Genomic DNA, 21,068 nt, shown 5'->3' with positions numbered 1-21,068 from the left:
TGTACTACGAAGCTGGATTTCCTCTTACCGCGCTAACTTCAAGGATTTATTCTGTGTGTGCTGTACTACGACGCGGAGTAAATCACCATGGTAACTTAGGCTGAACGGTTAACCTGGTCGGGACCAGGTTAAAGTTGATAGCTGGCGTTTCTGAGAAATCTTTGTTTAGGTATCATTCTTTTGAAATGCGAAAAAATACCTAACTATTCTTTTACTATGGTCTACTGCCAGTGGTCATTCATTTACATTCATGTATATAAGTCCCTCCTTCATCCTGGAGACCCCTATACAAATGGAAACGAGCGCCATGATTGCTCAGCCAATAGGCTCCAACTTCCTGTTTTTGAGACTGTCAATCAAACCGAATGAGGAACTGTGAAACAAGGCCGTGCGTCACAACAGCAAACACGTAAATATGATTTTGGCTCTTACCTGACCCATAGACCTATATCAATGTGACCTTGTTATGTTCCGCGATGCACGTGCAGAAAAGTAGAGGCGTGGCTTATGGTAAATTGGGAGAGGCAGTGGGAGGAGGAAGTGAGGCTGTTTAGGGCGGGACATCGAGACCAGGGGCGGATCTACCAGGGTGGCAAATGTCACCCGACAACAAAGCCTTGCCACCCCTCTATCTGAGAATCTAATGTGGAGTGATTCTATTGAACAGAAGAGGGCAGCATTACGCTTCTTTTAGTGTACAGCCTGCCAGAAACCATTAGAAGAAGAAGAAGCCTTGCCACCTAATTTGCTCCCCCGCGCATGGAACTATGCGGCCGCGGTCCACCGACCGGTAATGCCCCGCTTCCGCTTCCTGCCTGCGAAGCCAACGTTCAAAAACACCAACGAAGAAGATGTGGAAGTATCGCGAGAGCGGCACGTAAATGCGTTGTTTACATTGGCGCACGAGAGGAAAGAGGTAAAAACATAGCTGTCAACACTTACGCATTTGCTGTGAGCACACATTTCTATCACTCCAAAAAGAAAAAAAAAAAAGTCGTTCCAAAACGGAGTAACAGCCCCTCCCCTCCCTCCGTGACTGACGTCCCACTGCCTTCAGACATCGGTGAGTGCACAGGTTTTGCTCGTTTCAGTGTGTTAATTTACGCAAACATAAACAATATTTTGATGAAGCAATATTTTGTATGAGTCTTCCCTTAAAGACTGAAACGTAGCACAAGGACATGTGACTAGTTGTGGTCAGTGTGTGTTAAGAGCCACTGTGCAGTATACACGTGGCTGTTATTCATGTGAAATTGATTCAGTACAGTAGATACATTCAGAATTTCTTCAGTGACAGTTATTGTCATGTATCGTGGATTAATTTTCCTGCGATTTATTGATTATCGCGTGAAAAAAATTGCGATATATCGCATATACTGTATCACCCAGGCCTATAATTCAATATGCTTTATGTACGTCTGCTATATGTTGCCACCTCTAAAAAATTCCTGCCCCCCTCTTGCCACCCCATTGATTTTTTTTCTTGGTTCGCCCCTGATCGAGACGTTTCTCAGAAACTCCGGATATCAGCTTTAAGTGCTTGGATAAGATGTGAGCGTGTATAAAAGCTCCGCCTCCCGACCTATCAGTGACCTGCCGAAGAATAGACTGGGTTATTCTCTGTACATGTTGCTCCGTGGATCTGATCCGACAGCTGACAGGAGAGAAATAATGGATTGATGCAGTCCTTTCATTTACTGGATGACGTACATTGTGTAGGAAAGATATAGATCTTTATCTGATGGACGCTCCATCATTTGCCAGCTGATAAAACCTGCGTGTCTCTGACCCATGAGCCTCAGTCCTGTAACATAAAGCAGGCTCTATAAAATACAAAAAATGTCCACTTTATGATGTCGGCTGAGGTGTATGAATGCTCTATCAGAGCCACAGACTGCACCCAAAATGAGGCGTATACATGAATAGAAATACGTGAAGTAGAGTCAAGCTGATCAGTGTCCGTTCATTCTCTGATTAATTCATATTCTATAATCTCATACATTTACGCATTAACAGTCATCAAGTCTCTGCCTGCATTCCTGTCTCCCTGCTTTTGCTGCAGCAACGGTATTGTTTTTGGTCTGAATTGTGGATTTTAATTCTTCATATTTTTTTAAAGAATTATTCCTCATGGTGAGAAAGGTGCTCTGCACGTTTTCTCCGTGTTTTTGATTAGTCAGACGCTGTAATCTCCAACCCTTTAATCTTCGGTACGCATTCAGGTTGAAATCACCTGCTTAAGTGAACATATTTATAACCTGCTTCGCAGTACAGCTGCTCTGTGATGCAGAATGTTTGAATGAAGTGAAGCCCTCTAACGGATAGATATATTTATCCAGCTTTGTAATATAGGCCCATTGGCTGCTTCATTATAACATTGACCTGCTTTTGACTTTTCTGCTTCACAGCCACGCTTCACTTTTATCCAACAGCACCGTAAACACAGATTTATCAGATACACACAGAAAAAAAAACATCATCTGTCCCCTTACTGGCTTCCCGTTTTCATGCCTCTTTAGAGTTTTAGGATAAATACAAATGCAGCTTTTAGGTCTTTCTTTTTCACAGTTTTAAAACAAAATAAGGCAGAATTTGGCAGTATACGCATTGGTGGCACATTAGTTTGATTTCTGAGCATCAGCTGTGTCACAGTAACCACCTTTCATCCTGGTTAAAGCTCACAGGTTGGACATGTGTATGGTCACGGTAAAGGCGACCTTCCTGGCTTCCTCTAAAACCCAATCACTCACTACTCAGTGTCTGTCTGTGTTTTGTATCCCTGATGTTCTCAGATGCAACAGTAAAAAAAATGTCTTTATTTGAACTTGCAATAATCGAGGATAATGTGTGTCACTGGATGTTCAAAGGTCTACAGTTGCTTCAGTCGTCAGAGATTTCTATTTTACTTCAGGGGCCACACACTAGCAGTTTATGATGATTGTTCTGTTCATCAGCTCTGTAAAAAGCTGAAGGAGCAGAGAGAAAGTGAAATCTTGCAGGACAGCGGCCCTTGAGGACCTGGATTGCCCAGAGTGCATTTACATCGTGATTTATTAAAAATCATGTCTAACAATTGCATCCCTGACTACATGTCCAGTCAGTGCCTCATTCTGACAGAACGCCAGAGGTTGGTCTGGTTCTTCAACAGGCTCAGGTGCATCATAAACACCATCTCCTCCTGGTCTCTCCTCCTCAGATGAGGAAGAACAATGAACATTACTTATTTTGTAACTATTGGACATTTAGCCTTTTTATTTAAGATGTTTTCAAAATATCCACAATGTATTTGTTAATGTATATTTGTTTTGTATTTTTTGTGGCTCAGATGAGGGGTCATAGAATAAATTATGAATGGAAGTGGATGTTTACGTTGTTGTAGCCGTTGTCCCATTTAGAGCACTGGTAATCCGGATTTGGTAATCTTGAAAACTGTGTATCCGGATCAGGTTGATCAAATCCAATGTTGCTTTGAAAAACTGGCATAAAAGTAAGACAGAATTCCTGATCCTGGGTAGCACAAAAATAACATTTCCAAACCTGGATAATTTTGATCCAGATTAAATGTTTTGAACAACTGGCCCTTGGTGATTGAATGTTCTTGTGAGCCCTGGGTTTGACACATCTGGCTTGTGTTAAATACAGGAAGGCCCCCTTTAGAAATCTACAATAGAACATAGAAACATGTCCAAGCCATGAGCACAAACCAGCAGCTACTGTAAAAATAACATAATCTAGACGTGGAAATCAAACAAGTTATTACAAAGTTATTACTGACAGATTAAAGTTTGGGCTCTGGCCTGCGGACAACTTCTAAAAACACAGTAAGTTATAAAAAAGGAGGGGATGGAAATAAAGAAAAATGTTCCAAATATGTTCAGAAACTGTCATATAAGGACAAAAGAGAGATTGAAAGTAAAAAAAAAAAAAACAACACAGCTGAGGAAGGAAAATCTAAAGCCGACGTTTCTCATCAAATAGGTGAAAAGTTTGTTTTACAGTTTACCATCTGATGTAATCCACCAATAACACAGTCAATAAAAGTGAATTATAGAGATTTAGAGTTTAATAAAAACTATAATAGATAAATATATAAATACATATTGAATTTAATTAGATAAAGGAAAAAAAGTAATTATTTAAAAAATAATACAATGACAACTAGTTTAATTTAAGGCAACAGATTGAACTTAGGTGTTTTCTAACATTAATGTATAATTAAATGATTCTTAAAACATAAATGAGACAATGTACTTATTTATTTGATGACTATTATAATAATACATTATTTCAAACGATTTAAGGTACATTATTTTAAATAACAGTGCAGTCACACACATAAAGATGTGTTGAGAGAAAAAACAAACAAGTAGAAATATAACAACGTCATCGGTCAATGTTTGAGATTCGGAAGCAGAAACCAATAGAGGGACAGATTATCATATGCTCCTGCTGTTTCTCTCACACACACACACACACACACACACACACACACACACACACACACACACACACACACACACACCTCTGTGGGTGTTACGGCCCGTTCCCGTTTCACATGAACTATGGCTGTGGTCAGAGTAAAATCACAGAGGTAATCAGAGTTTGAACTCAAACACTACTACTCTTCACATACAGAGGAAATAAGAAACCCCTCCATCGTCCTCTCCGTCACCCACTCACACCTGTGACCCCCGATTGTCACTATAGGGGAAATGTCACTCGACTGTTGGTTTAAGGCAGTGATTCTTAACGTGTGACTGAACCAAACTAGCAAAGGCTAAAAATGTTTCTATTGTCAATTTTATAAACAAAAAAATAATTGAAAAAAATAGTGAACCTGAGAGAATCCAGAATATTACAGACGGGCATCATTCGCAAAGAATGATATGTGATAATAATGAGCAGCTGATGATGATCAATGCTTTTGTAAGAGGAACACTAAGGTTTTTGTGAAACTTGCTGTGCCAGGTTCCCTCTGACGCCCCCTAGTGGAAAAGCACATAAGACATGTTCACGGCCTCTATTTATACCTCTGCTGAGAACAAACACTCCCAGTTGCCTTTGGAGATGTCACAGGAGTTTTGTTCCGCTGCCATGACGACAGCATGCGTCCTTTGATGTGAGTAGGGATGGATTAAAAATGAAATTACGCCCTCCAGGTGAGCACGGATGTATACTCACAGCCTCTATTTATACCTCTGTTGAGAAGCTGTGACACCTTCAACACTAACCTGTTCACATCAAAGGACATGATAGTGGCAGAAAATTAAAGAAAATTCATAATTATTATAAATGGACTTGATTTATGGTAAATGCAAAAAAAAAAAAAAAAAAAAGCATTACAGTTACAAAAAAGCTATAAGACAACATAGATCTCCTGAATTTTCTCAATGTTTAAAACCTTATTTATAAAAATGATTCTTTATTACATTTAAAACATCTTATTTTGTTTTGTACATATAGCATTCTCACAAATACCTTTTAGTCACTAATTCATTTTATTGTACTTTATTAATTTTATTATTTTGACTGTTGTATTTTAAGTGTTAATTTAATTTATTTATTTAGGATAAATAAGACTACAATATGCTGTAAAAACAAAATTCACATTTACTTCATTTCAATTAATTTTGAATTTTTTCATTTTCATTTTTGCTGATTGTATTTATTTGATTTTATTGGTTGATGTAATTTATTAATCATAATCAGACTTTAAAAACCACATTCAGATATTTCTATAATTGTATTTTGTTAAGTGGACTTCATTGATTTAATTTTATTTTGTTGAATATATTTTATTTCAGCTTCTGGTGTGATTGTCTCATGTTTTGATCATAAACAAACGCGTAAAAAGGCGCTCTGAATCAGAAAGTCAGGAAACGTGACAATATAAACATCCAAATCCTTTTAAATAATGAATTATGCGCTGCTTTTTAAATAGGAGATGAATTAGCATTCCCCTGATGGCTTTTAAAGTGACACAAATGGCTCAAATAGCATCACAGTCTGCCTCTTCTGTGCAGAACTTATCATTGAAGCTGCTCAGAGGCGACTAAAAACCAAACTTAATTTTTAAATGATAGCCAGAATCTAAAAACACCTATGTGTTTGTAAAAAAGGACTCTAACCTCATCGGTATAGTGTGAGGACGGAGAGGAGGATGAAGGTTAAATCGTCATCATGGCATTTTCTCCTTCACGAGAAGCAAAGAAAGACAGACTGTCTTTATATTACAGCAGCCTGCAGGGCCGACACAGCCGTTTAACCTGAAGGAGTTCCCTGTAAGTTCTCCTGTGTTAGTGCGTGTAAACAGTGACATGTTTGACACAAGGTGCACATGTATGATTGTCCATCACCTCTAACGTGAACACGCCGCCACAACTGTCAGTCACATCGCCAGAGGCTGATACGCGCAAAGACGTTTGTGTGTTTGAACCATTTACACACAAAGGAATTGAACTGAGAGGTGGAGAAACCCTGATCTAGTTTCTACCAGTGATAGTTCATGACCTATAGCAGGGCCATCAGTCCACAGCTTTTAAACCAGTTCTGATGCTGAGGGACTTGTTTTAAATTTAAATTTAAATTTAGAGACATTCAGCACATGTCTAACCTCTAACATAGAGCGGACTGACAGATAGCAGGGCTGCAGAGTGATTAAAGTAAAAAAAATAAATAAAAAAAAGACTCATATGCAGACATGGAGCAATGAGGAGGAGCCGTGTATGTGAGGATATTTGTTGAAACTCAGAGGAATGACCATGTTGAACATGTTTGGCAGGTGGAAGACAGCGATGGCTTTGTCAGGAACACACACGTACATCAGGCTCCACTGCATATCCTCACTGTACGATCTGAGATACAACATCAGAATAGCGTTTTCCAGTCAGTTTGGATAGATTCATAAAGTGCAGTGTGAACGCAAACACAAGCAGTTAACATCATCAGCTGTTCTCGATTCTTTGCTATCCTGATGTGAAAGCAGCCTACGGGAGGACAATTGAGGACATACATGATGACAGTAGCTGGGTTTCCATTACCCTTGGAAATGCGCAAAATCTAAATAGCGCAATAAAATCTGGTGATGGAAACACCTGAATTTAAAAAAAACACTCAAATATCGCTAACAAGATTTTATTTTTTTAATGTGTCGCAAAAGAGCCATGGAAACACTTTTTCTGCAAACGCACATCACAGAACGTGACGTACCAGGTCACATGACCACTTCTCTCCGAGAAAACTCTCCGGGACATTTCTTAGCATTATACTTTAAAATTATTACCGCCACATTAGACGTGAAACAGGAATGTGGAGTGTTATAAGGAAGTTTCGCGGGATGAGATTTCACGGGAGTTACAAGGCTCCTGCCCAAAACAACCTTTAATGGAATCACGTTCAAAACGCAATTATTCTTCGTCGACATTTAGAAATATCGCTTTTATTTTGCGAAAATCTGTAATGGAAACACAGTTACAATAAGAAAGCTAAAGCTGTTTTGTTATTTCTGGCGTCAGTAATTAATGATCAGCTTTTACAACTACCAGGCTAATAAACAACACTCAGCAATAGACGTATACTTGGGTAGGTTATATAGCAATAATTGTATTTGGCAATTGAAATTTGTCAAATACATTGTAATTGTTGGAGTTCTTATTATTTTTTAATGTGTGACCTTGACCTTCACTCAAGGCAAAAAACAAAAATATATATATATATATATATATATATATATTTTTTTTTTTTTTTTTTCCCTACAACTTGGCCACAAATTGAGACACAGTGCTCAGACTGGTACCATTGAACAACATTCAGTGTGTGACCTTGACCTTTACTCAAGGTCATATTTACAGTCAAGGTCAGTGTTCTGTTTTTCCTGCATTATATAACTTGTCAACAAATGCAGATACAGGTTGACATTTTTACAGATTTTCAATTGCCAAATACGTATTCGCCTTAAGAATACAGGTCTTGCCTAGTTCAATATACTGTATAATGGTTAAATAGGTAATGATGTATACTGTATGTACGACTCCTGTCTGTGGTTTACTGCATTGCTGGGCCCGACTCCTCACTATGTGTTATCATGATTATTATTGAATGTGTTAATAATGATTATTTTGCGTCTCTTTGTCTTCAGCTTTTTGGTAGGCGGAGCTAAAATGACTCTTTTAATGTTGAGGTTGGTGACCTCCAGACCAGACTATTAAAAATGAAGATAGGAAGACTAAGAACTAAAAATATTATGAAAAAAATTAAATCCGTTTGAATGTGTTTGGGTGTATGAGTAAAACTGAAAGTTATTTATACACTATTTAAACTAATGAAAAATAAAAAAAAAGGCTTCGTATTGTGGGATTAAGGACTTAACTTCTTCACAAATGCTTGTGATTGTCCATCTCAACCCTGATGGATTAATCCTCTGCTGTGTATGTTTGACAGAAACGCTGCATTAACATGTCACATTTTAAATCCTGGTGTGGACAACCATACATTTCTGTGTGTGTGTGTGTGTGTGTGTGTGTGTGTGTGTGTGTGTGTGTGTGTGTGTGTGTGTGTGTGTGTGTGTGTGTGTGTGTGTGTGTGTGTGTGTGTGTGTGTGCGTGCACGTTTTCATAGCCGTGTTTGAGCCTCAGGGATGTAGATCTCGATGCTGTCGGCGCTCTCGGTGGCAGAGTTCTGTCTCACAGACGCCGTCCTCTTGGCGGCCATCAGGCGTTTGCGGGCGTCGTGCCGCTGTCTCTCGGAGCTCTCCAGCGAACGGTCTCTGACCAGGGGCGGGTGCAGGGGGCGGCCCTTTGGGGGCCGCTGGGGCACTGGAGGTGGGAGGCGGCGCTCCTGGTGGGAGAGGGTGGCAGGGGAGGGAAGAACATTTCAGGGGAATACACAAACAAACGTGTGTGTGTGTGTGTGTGCTATGAGGCCATCCCTAGTTCATGTGTGCTTCTACATATACACTCACTTTTCAGCTAATTACATTATGGCCACCTGTGTCATTATTAGGATGCTCCGATCAAACAAGATAAGATTCGTATTAGGGCTGTGCGATATGGACCAAAACGCATATCTCCATATTTGTTCTCAAAATGAAAATTCAAATAAAGTCTGACCAGAAAGACAATTCAGGGTTAAATTTGCTGATGCAAAATGCCACACAGGCACATTTATTAACAAACAGTTGCACAATATGTGCCACTTTTGCCTTTTTCTCCTCTAAGGGACAGCACGTGTGAGTGAGTTCTGTAGTGTGGCTTGTTTAGTGAAAGGTCTGGGTTAGGATGAACTCAGAAATCCATCTCACTGTGCTTTTTATGCTGTTCTGAGAAGTAGGGAAAGCAGCAACTCTTAAAACAAGTGTTTTAAAACAAAATAAGCTATAAAATAAAAACGATATAGGCGATATTGTAATTTTCTATATCGCCAAAACATCAAACTCAATATATCTTGAATCCAGCACTAATCCGTATCAACCATGTATTACTACCTTTGCGGGCTAATTTAAAACTTATAAATTACACTTAAAGTTGTTTTATGAGCTCAGATGTAGGGCTTGATACTACGTATATGTTCTCATACACAATATAGAATCAGAATATAGTTTTGGTAGTTTCCACCCTAACCCAGACTGTGTAGTTTGTTCACACTCCTGCTCCGAAACAAGCCACGCTACACTACTCACTCTCACGTTTTGTCCCTTAAAGAGACAGACTAAAACAGGTCACAAACCCTGGTCGGAGCACCCGTCCTATTTATTGCTACAATTTTCATGTGCTACAGGATCTAAAAATAAGTTCTTCATCTCCAGATAAAGTATTTGGCCTTCAGTTGCAGCTACGACACACAAAGCCACACACAGAGGCGGCAGCAGGGGGAATGGGGGGAGGGTTTGGAGGGAAAGCGTGGGTGAAAGGATGGAAAGACAGACACGATGGATCCACGAAGGCCTGCAGGGTCCAGGCCTGTGGTGCTGTTGGCATTGCAGTGATGTTGATTGATGTTGCGTGGCTGTTTTGCGAAGCACCTTCACTGTTAACACTAAAAAAAAACACACACAGACACAGACAGGAAAACAAAGCAATGAGAGCGAATGGAGAAGCTGCAGCAGTCATTGATCCCAAACACACACACTAACACACTGTAGCACTACCTGCTCATCAGTAGAGGGCGCCATACACCCAAAAAACTTAACTTGCTCTAGTATATGTATATATTATGTTTATTATGCAATATTAATAGCAAACACTGTAAGCTGTTTGCACGTGTTTTACTCTAATTTTAAATTATATTTAGCTTGATTTTATCCTCGCACATCCTTATGCATTTAATAAAATTATGAACTAATGTTTTCCAACCAACCATCCAATAATATTTAGATCTTTTTAACATAATGAGAGAGTGAATCTATTAAAATCTGTAAACAAAAAGCAATTTTGTGTTTTATATAATTTTACTATATATATATATATATATATATATATATATATATATATATATATTAATGATATACAATTATTTGAATCCAATATTTCACCTTTTCATATTTTTTTTAGTCAGTTTATTTTTATTATATTATTCACATGATAATATTCCAATTAATATTATTAATAACATAAATAAAAATGTAAGTCATATAAAAGACCTGCTCCTATGTTTCAGACATCTAAAGCAGTTTTTCTCAAATCTGAGCTAAAAAATGATCAAAAACTAACTTTGGGGTTGCCTGAAATTCTTGATATCAAAATGGGGCACTTAATACTGTTTCTTTCCACTTATTTACAAAATGAGCTTCTTTAAAATGTGTTATCACTTGTTCATTCCGTTATTATACCCTGTAGTTGTTTTTAAGTATTTTTCTAAGCAAAATGTAGTCGGACAAAGGGGGTACTTAGATTCATAAATAAGAAAAGGGGGTATTTGAGCCAAAAAGGTTTGAGAACCACTGACCTAAAGAATAAATCTTGTTCTGTTAAAGTTGAATTACTTGGTGTACAAACACGAGTTACATTAACATGTAGAAGTTTAACTGGAAACATGACAAACGTCTCCTCCTCGGGCTTTCTAGAGCAGTCTGTTTCTAATATCAACTAATTGGAAAAGAATTATGTGCTGTTTGTAGATACTGAATTACACTGCTGCACCCTTGTAAACATTATGACAGGAACAATGCATGGAGCACCAGTTTAATGGGAGGTCAGCAGATCAATGTGCACGGACACACAGATGAGCATCTGATCTCAAGTGATAAAATAATCACTCTTAAGTCCTCATTAATTCTGCAAAGGTGGATTTTAAATGAAAACTACAGGGAAGTGCATGAGATGTGGCTTAAAATGACAAACCAATACAAAGAGGAGGCTTTTATGTCAGCAAAATGATACAAAGGCAACAGCAGCATGAGAGGAAGTAATGTGAGTGTAGTTACTTGTCAGATTAAAGATCAAGGATTTAATTCCCGTTTCCCTGCGTGACTGTATTTTGTATGTTCACCCTGAGTGAAAGTTTTCTTCAGGTATTCTGATTCATCAAACAGAAAGGTTAACCAGGAGTGTGCAAACTAAAGCATGCTGTCTGATTTTCTGCCTCTGTACATCTGTAGTTGTCATTTTTAGCTCCTTGTAGGAACTGAGGAAATCCCCCAAAAAGCAAGAATGAAGAAGCTTTGAAGGAAAAAGACAATTTAACCGGGTTTTACCAAGAGACTGAGTCTAAAAAAAGTGGGTAGTGAGGTTGTATTAAAATCTGATTTTAAGCAGTGATTTTGCTCCTTATATTTCATTATTAGATAACAGTTGTTTGTTTCCACCTGTGTCTGCTTTAATGAGAACTGCAGGAGGCCGATGACTACTGTAAAGATGAGCTGAAGTCTGTGATTTCAAATACTTCCGAGCAGCTGTGAAAATGTATTCACACTGAAATCGTAGTCCAATTAAAAATGAAAGGAAACCATTGTTTCTCTGTGTGTGTGTGTGTGTGTGTGTGTGTGTGTGTGTGTGTGTGTGTACCATTCTCTCCGGGGGATCCGGCACTCTCCAGTTGTTGGCTCTGAGTTGGTGAAGCTCATCGAACTTGAGGCTGATGTTCTCAATGGACAGTTGAAGCATGTCCCAGAACGCAGCCAGATCGGAGGCTACAGGACGAGGATGGGCGTTCGGGTTCTGCGCAGCACAGACAAGTCAAACAGATCAAAGGGAAAGTTTTAGATATCAAAGTATGACAGTGGGGCCTCCATAAACACCTGAAAACGTAAAACCAGACCAGAAACACAGAGCTGATGAACAATGAAAGAGCATGTGCTAAAAAATAGTCATATAAATAAGGACAATTTGAATTAAATATTGCAAAATAATTTTAAGGAGCAAATCCTAATAGCAGAGATACATGATGGATGGAGAGAAAAGGTAGGTAGACATTAGGAAGATTTGATACACTGTGCTTTTCAGGCTTTAGCTCCAGTAAATGTAAACACTGAGAAGGTGGTCTTCAACCAACTGAGTCAATTCTTAACATTCAACAAAATATTTGATAAATTTCAGTCAAGCTTTCGTTCTCATCACAGCACTGAAACAGCTCTGATCAAAGTGATCAATGACATAAGGTTGAACACTGTTTCAAGAAAAGTATTTGTTCTCATTCTATTGGATCTAAGTGCTGCATTTAACACTGTGGACCTTACAATTCTGTTGCACAGACTGAAAACATGGGTTGGACTAAATGGAAGAGTAATGCAATGGTTTAAATCCTACTTGGAGGAGCAAAGTTATTTTGTCAGCATTGGAAACTTTGAATCTGACAAAACAACAACCTGTGGGGTTCCTCACGGCTCTGTTCTTGGACCCCTTCTGTTTTGCCTTTATACGTTTCCTTTAGGACAAATTCCACATAACTGTAAGGTTGATTATCAGAGCTATGCAGATGACACAGAACTATATCTATCACTGAACCCAGATGACTATGCTCCCATTGAGGTGTTGTGTGACTGCTAAGAAAAAGTAAACTGCTGGATGAGTGAAAACCTCCTTCAACTTAACTCTGACAAGATGGAGGTGATTGTCTTTGGTAACAAGGAAAAGAGGACAGCTGTCTAGAATCTCTATCTTCTAAAAGCTAAAGACCAAGTCAAAAACCTTGGTGTTCTGATTGACTCAGATCTTGCATTCATCAGTCAGATCAAATCTATTACAAAGACTACCTTCTACCACCTAAAGAACATCTCCAGAGTGAAAAGTTTAATGACTCAGAAAGATCAGGAGAAACTGGTCCATGCTTTTATCTCCAGCAGACTGGACTATTGTAATGGTCTTCTGACAGGAATCCCCCAAAAGAGCATCAAACAGCTACAGCTGGTTCAGAACGCTGCAGCTCGGGTCTTAACCAGAACAAAGAGGTCAGAACACATTACTCCAGTTTTAAAGGCTTAACACGATTTTCTGTTAAACTTTTTGATCATGTGAAGTAGGGGTGTGCCAAAATATCAATAGGACAGTATATTGTGAGGTTTCATCTTGCGGTACGTTATCGATTCAAATATCAATTTTTTTTTTATTTTAATTTTTTTGTATTGCAACATACATACATACATAACAAAAACTATATATATATATATATATACAGTATAGATATATATACAGTATATACATGATACACAGAAATAATGCAGTACATACACGGTACAATGAGATAATAGATGAGGAGTTAATATTTATAAATTTACAGAACCGTTGTATCGTGATAATATTGTTATTGTGGGCAAAAATATTGCGATGTATTATATTGTGAGGTACCAGGTGATACCCAGCCCTAACGTAAAGCATATTGAATTCCCTTGTGTATGAAATGCGCCATACACAAGATGCTCCCAGCTTTGTGGGAACAGTTTGGGTGAGTCTGAAATACTTTTTGGCTCTGAATGAGGTTGTGCTGAAGAACATGACACCAGTGAAACACTTTTAGAGTATCATAGGAGAATAAAATCCAACATTGGGTTAAACAATTCCCCTCCTGACCTTCAGGGACAGATACAGACTCACCAGGTTTTCTTCACACAGTTCTCTGAACTGTTGAAACTTCTGTGCAATCAGATGTTGAGCACTTCCCACAGCATTCCTCATCTTCCCCACAACTATGAGTAGAGATCAAAGTATTGTTACCCAGGATTGGCTGAAGTTAAAAACACCAAGAGGACCCGCTGGGTGGCACAGGCACAAATGTTTATTCTTACTGTCATCGGGAAGGTCGTTTTCCTGCTGGTCGAGCGCCATCTGTTGACACCAGCCCTCCATGCGGTCTGTCTCTGCCTGCAGCAGCTTTAGAAACCAGTGGCCGTCTCTGGGACAGACGGATCGCTGCACCACCTGAGATTCATACAAGCTGATTATAACAAGGCAGGGAGAAAAATCAGTACTGTTCTGATTTAAAATCTAAATACACCGAGGAATATCCTTTTGTTAACTTCCAAAACTCTTCATGATCAAGCACCTATATATATCTTAAAGCTGATATCCGGAGTTTCTGAGAAATCTATGTTTATGTAGGATTCTTTTCAAATGCGAAAGAATACCTAACTCGTCTTTTACTATGGTCTACTGCCGGTGATCATTTATATACATTAATGTATATAAGTCCCACCTTCATCTTATAGACCCTTATAAAAATGCAAGAAAGCGCTGACTTCGCCCAGCCAATAAGCTTCGACTTCCTGGAGCGAGCCACTGATCAAAGTGAATGCGCGTACACCGTCACAACAACAAACAGGTATGACTGAGCAGCGTCATGGAGGAGCGCTCCGAAACTCCAGTTACCCATTCCACGATTGCCAACATATAAAGCTTCTACTAAAAAAGAAAAGAAAAGTCCGGGAACAAAGCTTGTGGATAAACGTCTTTGTGACCACAACAGAATTTATCTCGGAGCTGCTATTCAAAGGTGGAGGGATTTTCTGCTTTTAAAAGGATTCCGAACAGACCAGGATTTGAGGACATTTCTCATGGACAGGTAATAAACATGTTTTAATCAAAAGTTATGGCACTCTCACAATGAATGTGTAGTTATGGGACTTTATGTTTCACAATGCGCGTGCACAAAAGTAGAGGTGTAGCTTCTGGTTGATTGGCAGAGGCAGAGGAGGAATTCGAGCTGTTGAGGGCGGGACATCAAGACGTTATCTCAGAAACTCTGGATAGCAGCTTTCAAGACTTGTTAATGTTTTAATATTTTTATTTTCACATTTTATGTCGAGCGAATATCCATCCATAATGCAGCCGCACAGCAAACACTGGATCTTTAAATACCTCCAGAATAGACGAGCTGTTGAAGTTGGCCTCCAGTGAGTCGTCCGTCACGCTGTCTATCCAGGGGTCCGGAGGCGGGAGGATTGACGGGTCAAAGCCCACGTCATCATAGTCGTCCGAGGCACAGGCGTGGTAGTGGTTTCCTGAGCCCTGGATGCTGACAGTGGAAGCTGTGGCATCCCGGGAATACCGCGGAGAGAGGGCTCCAGACAGGAACTCCATGGTAATCCCTGGGGAGTCCAGAGGCGTGTCCAGCAGATCCGGCATGTCCATATCTGCCTGTAGGGAATAATGGAAATAAACTCTGTTCAGTGTTTTAAAGTCATTTCAATGATTTAAAAAAAAAAAATGTTCTTTTTAATGAGAGACGGAGCACTATTTCTCATTGAACTATTATTGAAAACATTGTTTACCAAATGTTAAAAACAAAAGCTAAAGTATCACCAACTTATCTTAATTACCAAGGTTTCCTAATTGGCTCCCAAACAACTTAAACAGCCTGTCATTGGTTAATTAATAACTAAATAACACATTTTATTAACAAAAATAATAAAAACAAAAGTCAAGCTTGCATTTAATAAACTTGAAAAACTTTATTAAGTGCAACAAAACAAGCTAAGATACTGTTTGAAGTCAGAAAGCCCTTAAACTTTAAATGCAGAGATGGCTACAGAAAACAAATCCTTAACAGGATATTTTAATACCGATACTTGTATGAATAACAATAATCAAATATAATTTAAAAAAAATACAAATAACCTAATTAATAAAATGTACTCTTGTAAAAGTTCACCTTCTTTGCTTAAATAATAAAAGAAAATGTTCAAAAATGTGTATTATTAGCCTTTACACTTGTATTTTAGCGTACAACGTTAAACAATTTGGTATTTTTGTGTCCTATATTATTTTTCTGTGAAAATGCAACCCTGTTTTGCTGACCCGTCGGGTATTTTGTGCTAGATAACCTTTCAAAAAACTTCACCACACAGAGACTCATCTGTAATACATTAATATCTTAAACTTTAGTCTTCATATAGAATACACCCAACCTGGCAATGCAGCATGTGAAAGAGAACTAATTCATTTACTGCTTTTTCATGCATTTTGTTTCATGATCAACATTTGTGCAAATAAAAAGCAAAAGTTTAGAAAAAAAATCAATGGCCCTAGATATTTCTTAATGATAGTTAACATACCGGAGGAGTTTATGGCCCACATAAGTTTCCAGAACTAATTAAAAAAACTACATTTTTTTTTTGTTAAATCATGTAAATATAATTGTCTCTTAACTGGACGGAACATACCTGTACAGCTGTAGTTACACTGTTGGAGCGCTGAAACCGACGATACCTGACAACAGACATGCAAACAACAATAAATACATGCTCCGTCAGAGAATAGTCAGTGTGCACACAGGACACACAATCACAGACACATGGACAGACAGACAATTACTATCACCCTCTCTCATCCTCCACTTGTATCCCCACAGAGGTGAACTTGGATGGATCTTCTGGATCTGGAAGCTCCTCGGGTCCGTCTACCTGTAGGACACACAGAGGATGTGAAACCACCACCATCTGATAGTGAGACACTTCTAATAACCTGTTTATGTGAATACATCTAAGAGATCTATATATGACAGTCGGCCAGAATATTAGTTATAGGATCATGATGGTCTGCTTTCGTCTGTTGTCCTTAAAGTTGATAAAAAAAATAGACAAACCAAATAATAACTATAGGTGGGTCTGCAACTTGCGGCTCTTGAGCCATTTGTGGGTCGGTAGCTCTTCTGCTGAGGCTCCATCACTGATGAAACATGTAAGCAGTCCCTGTGTTTGTTTGGTAAACTTTCATGAATCGCTGCAACTTTCTCGCACATGTCCAACCACTGTGTCCGTCTCACCATGTTCGTCATCCGACTCATCGGTTGTGGTTGAACACAGTGATGAACGTTTCGACAGAAACCTCAGCACTGAAAGAGGACGTCATCTTACTTACTGCATGTCAAAGATGGAACTGAGCAGGAGAGTTCATCTTACATCAAATACAGAATCTTTGGAGACTACAGTGAAACCACTGGTAATGAGTATTGACAGATCAACACCGGGATCATTCTGAGACACACTCTGTAATACTATGGTGAAACACAAGTAAAACTGTTTTTGAGTGATGTTTTAAATGAACTGGTGAGCCACAGTTGACTGAGTTTGAGTATTAGCCTAATGTGAGCAGAGGTCAGTCATTAGTTAAAATGGACACTAGTTTCGGCAAAACACCAGTAAACCTCTGACCTACTCATCGTGATTCAGCAGTTATTCCTCAGTAAATCTAATATAATTTTTCATTTTCCATTCATGTGTTTATTTAAAGGGTTAATTACACAGTGCAATTTTCTATTTACAGTTTCATTTACATCAGTGGTCTCGTACCCCTTCATACATTTAACCTAAAGCCATGTACCCCCTACTCCTGCAGAGTTAAAAACACAATATTGTAATGTCATATACAATGTAGCCCTACAGTGAAATTTGTCTCTGAATTCTACCTATCCTGTTGAGGAATACTATATAATAACATAATCATAATAAAACATCTTATTTTGATTTTTCACTCATTTTACTTAATTAATTAGCCTAATGTCATTTTCAGTGCAAAAAAATTGTATTTTATTTTGGGGAAAAAAATCTACCAAAAATTTGTTGATGGAAAATATAGCAGTAATACAACACAATCATTGCCTAGAAACTGTGAAACACAACTCAGTACAATTTGAATGGGAAGGTTGAGGTTGAGAGGATGCACATCACTCTGTAATGCCTGGCTGAATTTAAGAGAGTCTGAGTCTTTAAGCGTGTTTTTTTTTTTTTTTCAAGTTTGTCAAAGTTGAAAATCCACTTTCACACGTGGTAGCAAAGGGCATCGAGCATATTTGGCTAGAGCAAAGCATTGTAGCTGTTGCCATATTTTCACTTTTTTGATGAGATGAGAGTTTTACTGTCATGTCAAGTTGGCAGCCTTACAGAGACCAATGTGTAATTTGTGGCAAAGCATGCAGGCTCCTGACTGCTGCCCTATTATATTCTAGTTTCCAATCTTGTCACTTTAATTTTTTTCCCACTGCATACCTCGCTTTGGGAACCTAGGATCTACAGTACATAGTGCAATTACTTTTTATTGTGTAATTATTTTTATCTTCATTTTATTACTGTATTTTTGAAGTCTCACGTGATGACAGTGTAAGAAAGTTGTAGCTGCATTTGTTATTTTAGGCTTCAGTGAATCATGGTGAGGCTTTACAACCACCAGGCTGATCAACAGCACCCAGCAACACAAGTCATTATTATGATTAATATCATTACCATTATGATAGAGTGGAAATTAACCAGAGTTTTTCCATGTTTGTACGCACACACTTGGCCAAACAAAGCTGTGTCTGATTGAGCGATACCTGAATGCCGATGGAGAGACATTTGCCCTTCCTGAGTGCTTTTTTCCTGTACTCGTCCCGGTGGTCTTCCACACTCGGCCCTCTGCTCAGGTCTGAGGTGAGCGGGCTGCCGACCATCATGGCACTGTTATTGACGTGCTGACTGGCTGGTCCATGTATCTTCAGGGTAATTATGACAAGATATAAAGTGAATCTATCTGATGTTTTCTAATTAAAAGATGCTGGTGATAAAAATAAAGCAGAAACCTGAGCGTTAGCTGCTTCTATGGCTGCTGTCAAGGCCTTCATGCTGTCGATGCTCTCTGTTGAGTTACTGAGCCCTGATTGGATGGTCATGTCTCCTCTGGGTCCCTCCTCCTCCATGTATGCATCCTGGTTGGAGGATAGCGTGTAATTTGTCCAAAAGCATCATTGTATGTCATTAAAAAAATCACCAATAGCTCGTCCTTGCAACAGCAACACTTTAACTGACTTAATAACATTACATTAAATGCGATTAGGGGATTGTTGTGCTATAAAAGAAGGAATCAAGGCTGTATTTCAAGGTTCAAGGTTCAAGGTTCATAGTTTTTTATTGCAATTTTTCAGTATTTCCATAAAAAACAAATTTTGTTCCTCAGGGCCAGCAGCATACAAGAGAAATATTAATGGAAACATAATACTATATAAACATAATAAGATAAATAAATAATAAAGGGAGTACTAACAATACACACAAGTACAGAAATAAAAAGAAAAGATAGATATTGATACTTCAGTTGATAGTTAAATACATTTACTAGTTCATCTTATATACAATACATTACAATAAGGAGCGTTTACATCAAAACCACATACAGTATATATGAATAATTATTTACCTTGTTAAAATATGAATATGACATCATTAACTGAAATAAGCCACAATGACAATACAAAACTTGGTCCCTCTTTCAGGAACTCTGAACTGTGCATGTACTTTTATTTTGAAGGAGATTTACTGATGCAGCAGGGTATTATCACTTCAGACCTCTGATTAGAGGTGATAATAATGTGGTATTTAATTTGTTTAATCAAGTTCATTTGTATCTAGGTGATTTTTGTGCTTTACCTGTGCTGACTCGGTGCTACTCTGGGCTGTGATGGAGATGTATGGTTTGGAGGCGGTGGAGCAGGTGGAGGTGCGGGGGGGCACAGGTGGCGGTGTCTTCTTATAGGTGGTGATGCACGATGAAACTGTAGCCGACACAGAGGAAAGAAGTATTAGGATCATTGATGAACAATATTGTGATCTGCTAAAGCAATAGACCCATTTTCAATGTCAATTATGCGGCGCAGAAACCATGTTGTTTACGTATATGTGACGCTTGAAAAATTGAAAAATGACAATGAATGAACCACTGTTAAGGCCAAAAGATAGTTCAAACTATGTAGAAAGCTTGTCACCTGAGGACACGGTCACTTATTTAAAGCAACACTGATAACTGTTGGCCACTAGGGGCGCTAGACCTGTAACTTTCACATCAAGCTCCCCTAGTGGCCACAAGCGCTGCAGCACTGTCGCAAAAATCAACAAACAGTCAGTCGGACCAGCCTCCCTTGTCTTTTGATTGTGTATGCAGACAGTAGTTGACCTGTTGGTTGAAGAGAGATCATCGACTCACTATTAAAGAACAGCAAAGTTAGTTTTATGTAAGTTTGCGCGAAATACCTGAAAGTGCGTTCACACCGAACGTGACTGAAGTGATTGAAGCGATTAGATTATATTCAAATCAATGTAAATGACGCAACCTCAAGTTATCCCCCCTCAAGCGACGTGACTTGCGTGATTTGAGCGACTAGGTCAAGCGCGACATCGTCGCTCAAAGTTGATAAATTTGAACTTTTTAAGAAACTTCAAGCGGCAACTCTCCCGTCTTTCACTGTCTGTAGTGCAGACGGCTGCAGCGGTAAACTATACAGCTGTACTACACTTACTCAATTTATTGGGGGAAAAATTAAAGCAATTCAGTTCTTGAATAAGTCTACATTCTGAGTGAACTCATTATTTAGTAACTTCAGTAAGTTCATAATTTAAAACGTAAAAGCGGAGCTGTCTATGATAAGTGCTGTAAACATACGGCCTGAGAAGAAGGAAAAGAAGTGATCAGACCTCTCTGTCTCTGTCATCGCTTCTACACACACACACACAGTGTTCCCTGGTCATCGCGTCACTGGAGCGATAAAGTGATGGAGTGACCAAAAAGCACCACTATGTTCAAGCGACTCATCAGGGGCGATTGAAGTGCCTCCTCAGAAACAGTTTTTAAATATTTTGCTTGTCTCGGCCATGACCAGGAGTCAGTCAGGTGGAA

The 21,068-nt window shown here is 38.7% G+C and overlaps 1 protein-coding gene across 3 annotated transcripts in view; it reads right to left on the bottom strand.

Moving 5' to 3' along the window:
- Nucleotides 1-8,493: 8,493 nt before the first annotated feature.
- LOC114478707 (disks large-associated protein 1-like) overlaps nt 8,494-21,068 on the bottom strand; it is a 68,747-nt gene continuing 56,172 nt past the window's right edge. For 2 of the 3 annotated variants that reach the window (XM_028471869.1, XM_028471871.1), the window contains 10 exons: nt 19,826-19,950; nt 18,982-19,107; nt 18,736-18,894; nt 16,746-16,828; nt 16,589-16,634; nt 15,285-15,563; nt 14,216-14,348; nt 14,025-14,116; nt 12,000-12,152; nt 8,611-8,835 (listed from right to left, as the gene is read on the bottom strand). In XM_028471869.1, the coding sequence (XP_028327670.1) occupies nt 8,611-8,835; nt 12,000-12,152; nt 14,025-14,116; nt 14,216-14,348; nt 15,285-15,563; nt 16,589-16,634; nt 16,746-16,828; nt 18,736-18,894; nt 18,982-19,107; nt 19,826-19,950 (1,421 nt within the window). Of the gene's footprint in view, nt 8,836-11,999; nt 12,153-14,024; nt 14,117-14,215; nt 14,349-15,284; nt 15,564-16,588; nt 16,635-16,745; nt 16,829-18,735; nt 18,895-18,981; nt 19,108-19,825; nt 19,951-21,068 lie in introns of all 3 variants that reach the window. The other variant, XM_028471870.1, reaches the window with a different exon arrangement.

Source organism: Gouania willdenowi, chromosome 17 (assembly GCF_900634775.1).
Source record: "Gouania willdenowi chromosome 17, fGouWil2.1, whole genome shotgun sequence".
NCBI classification, from domain to species: Eukaryota; Metazoa; Chordata; class Actinopteri; order Blenniiformes; family Gobiesocidae; genus Gouania; species Gouania willdenowi.
The sequence above is the reverse complement of the archived record's forward strand: the minus strand, read 5'-3'. Positions and strand labels throughout refer to the sequence as shown.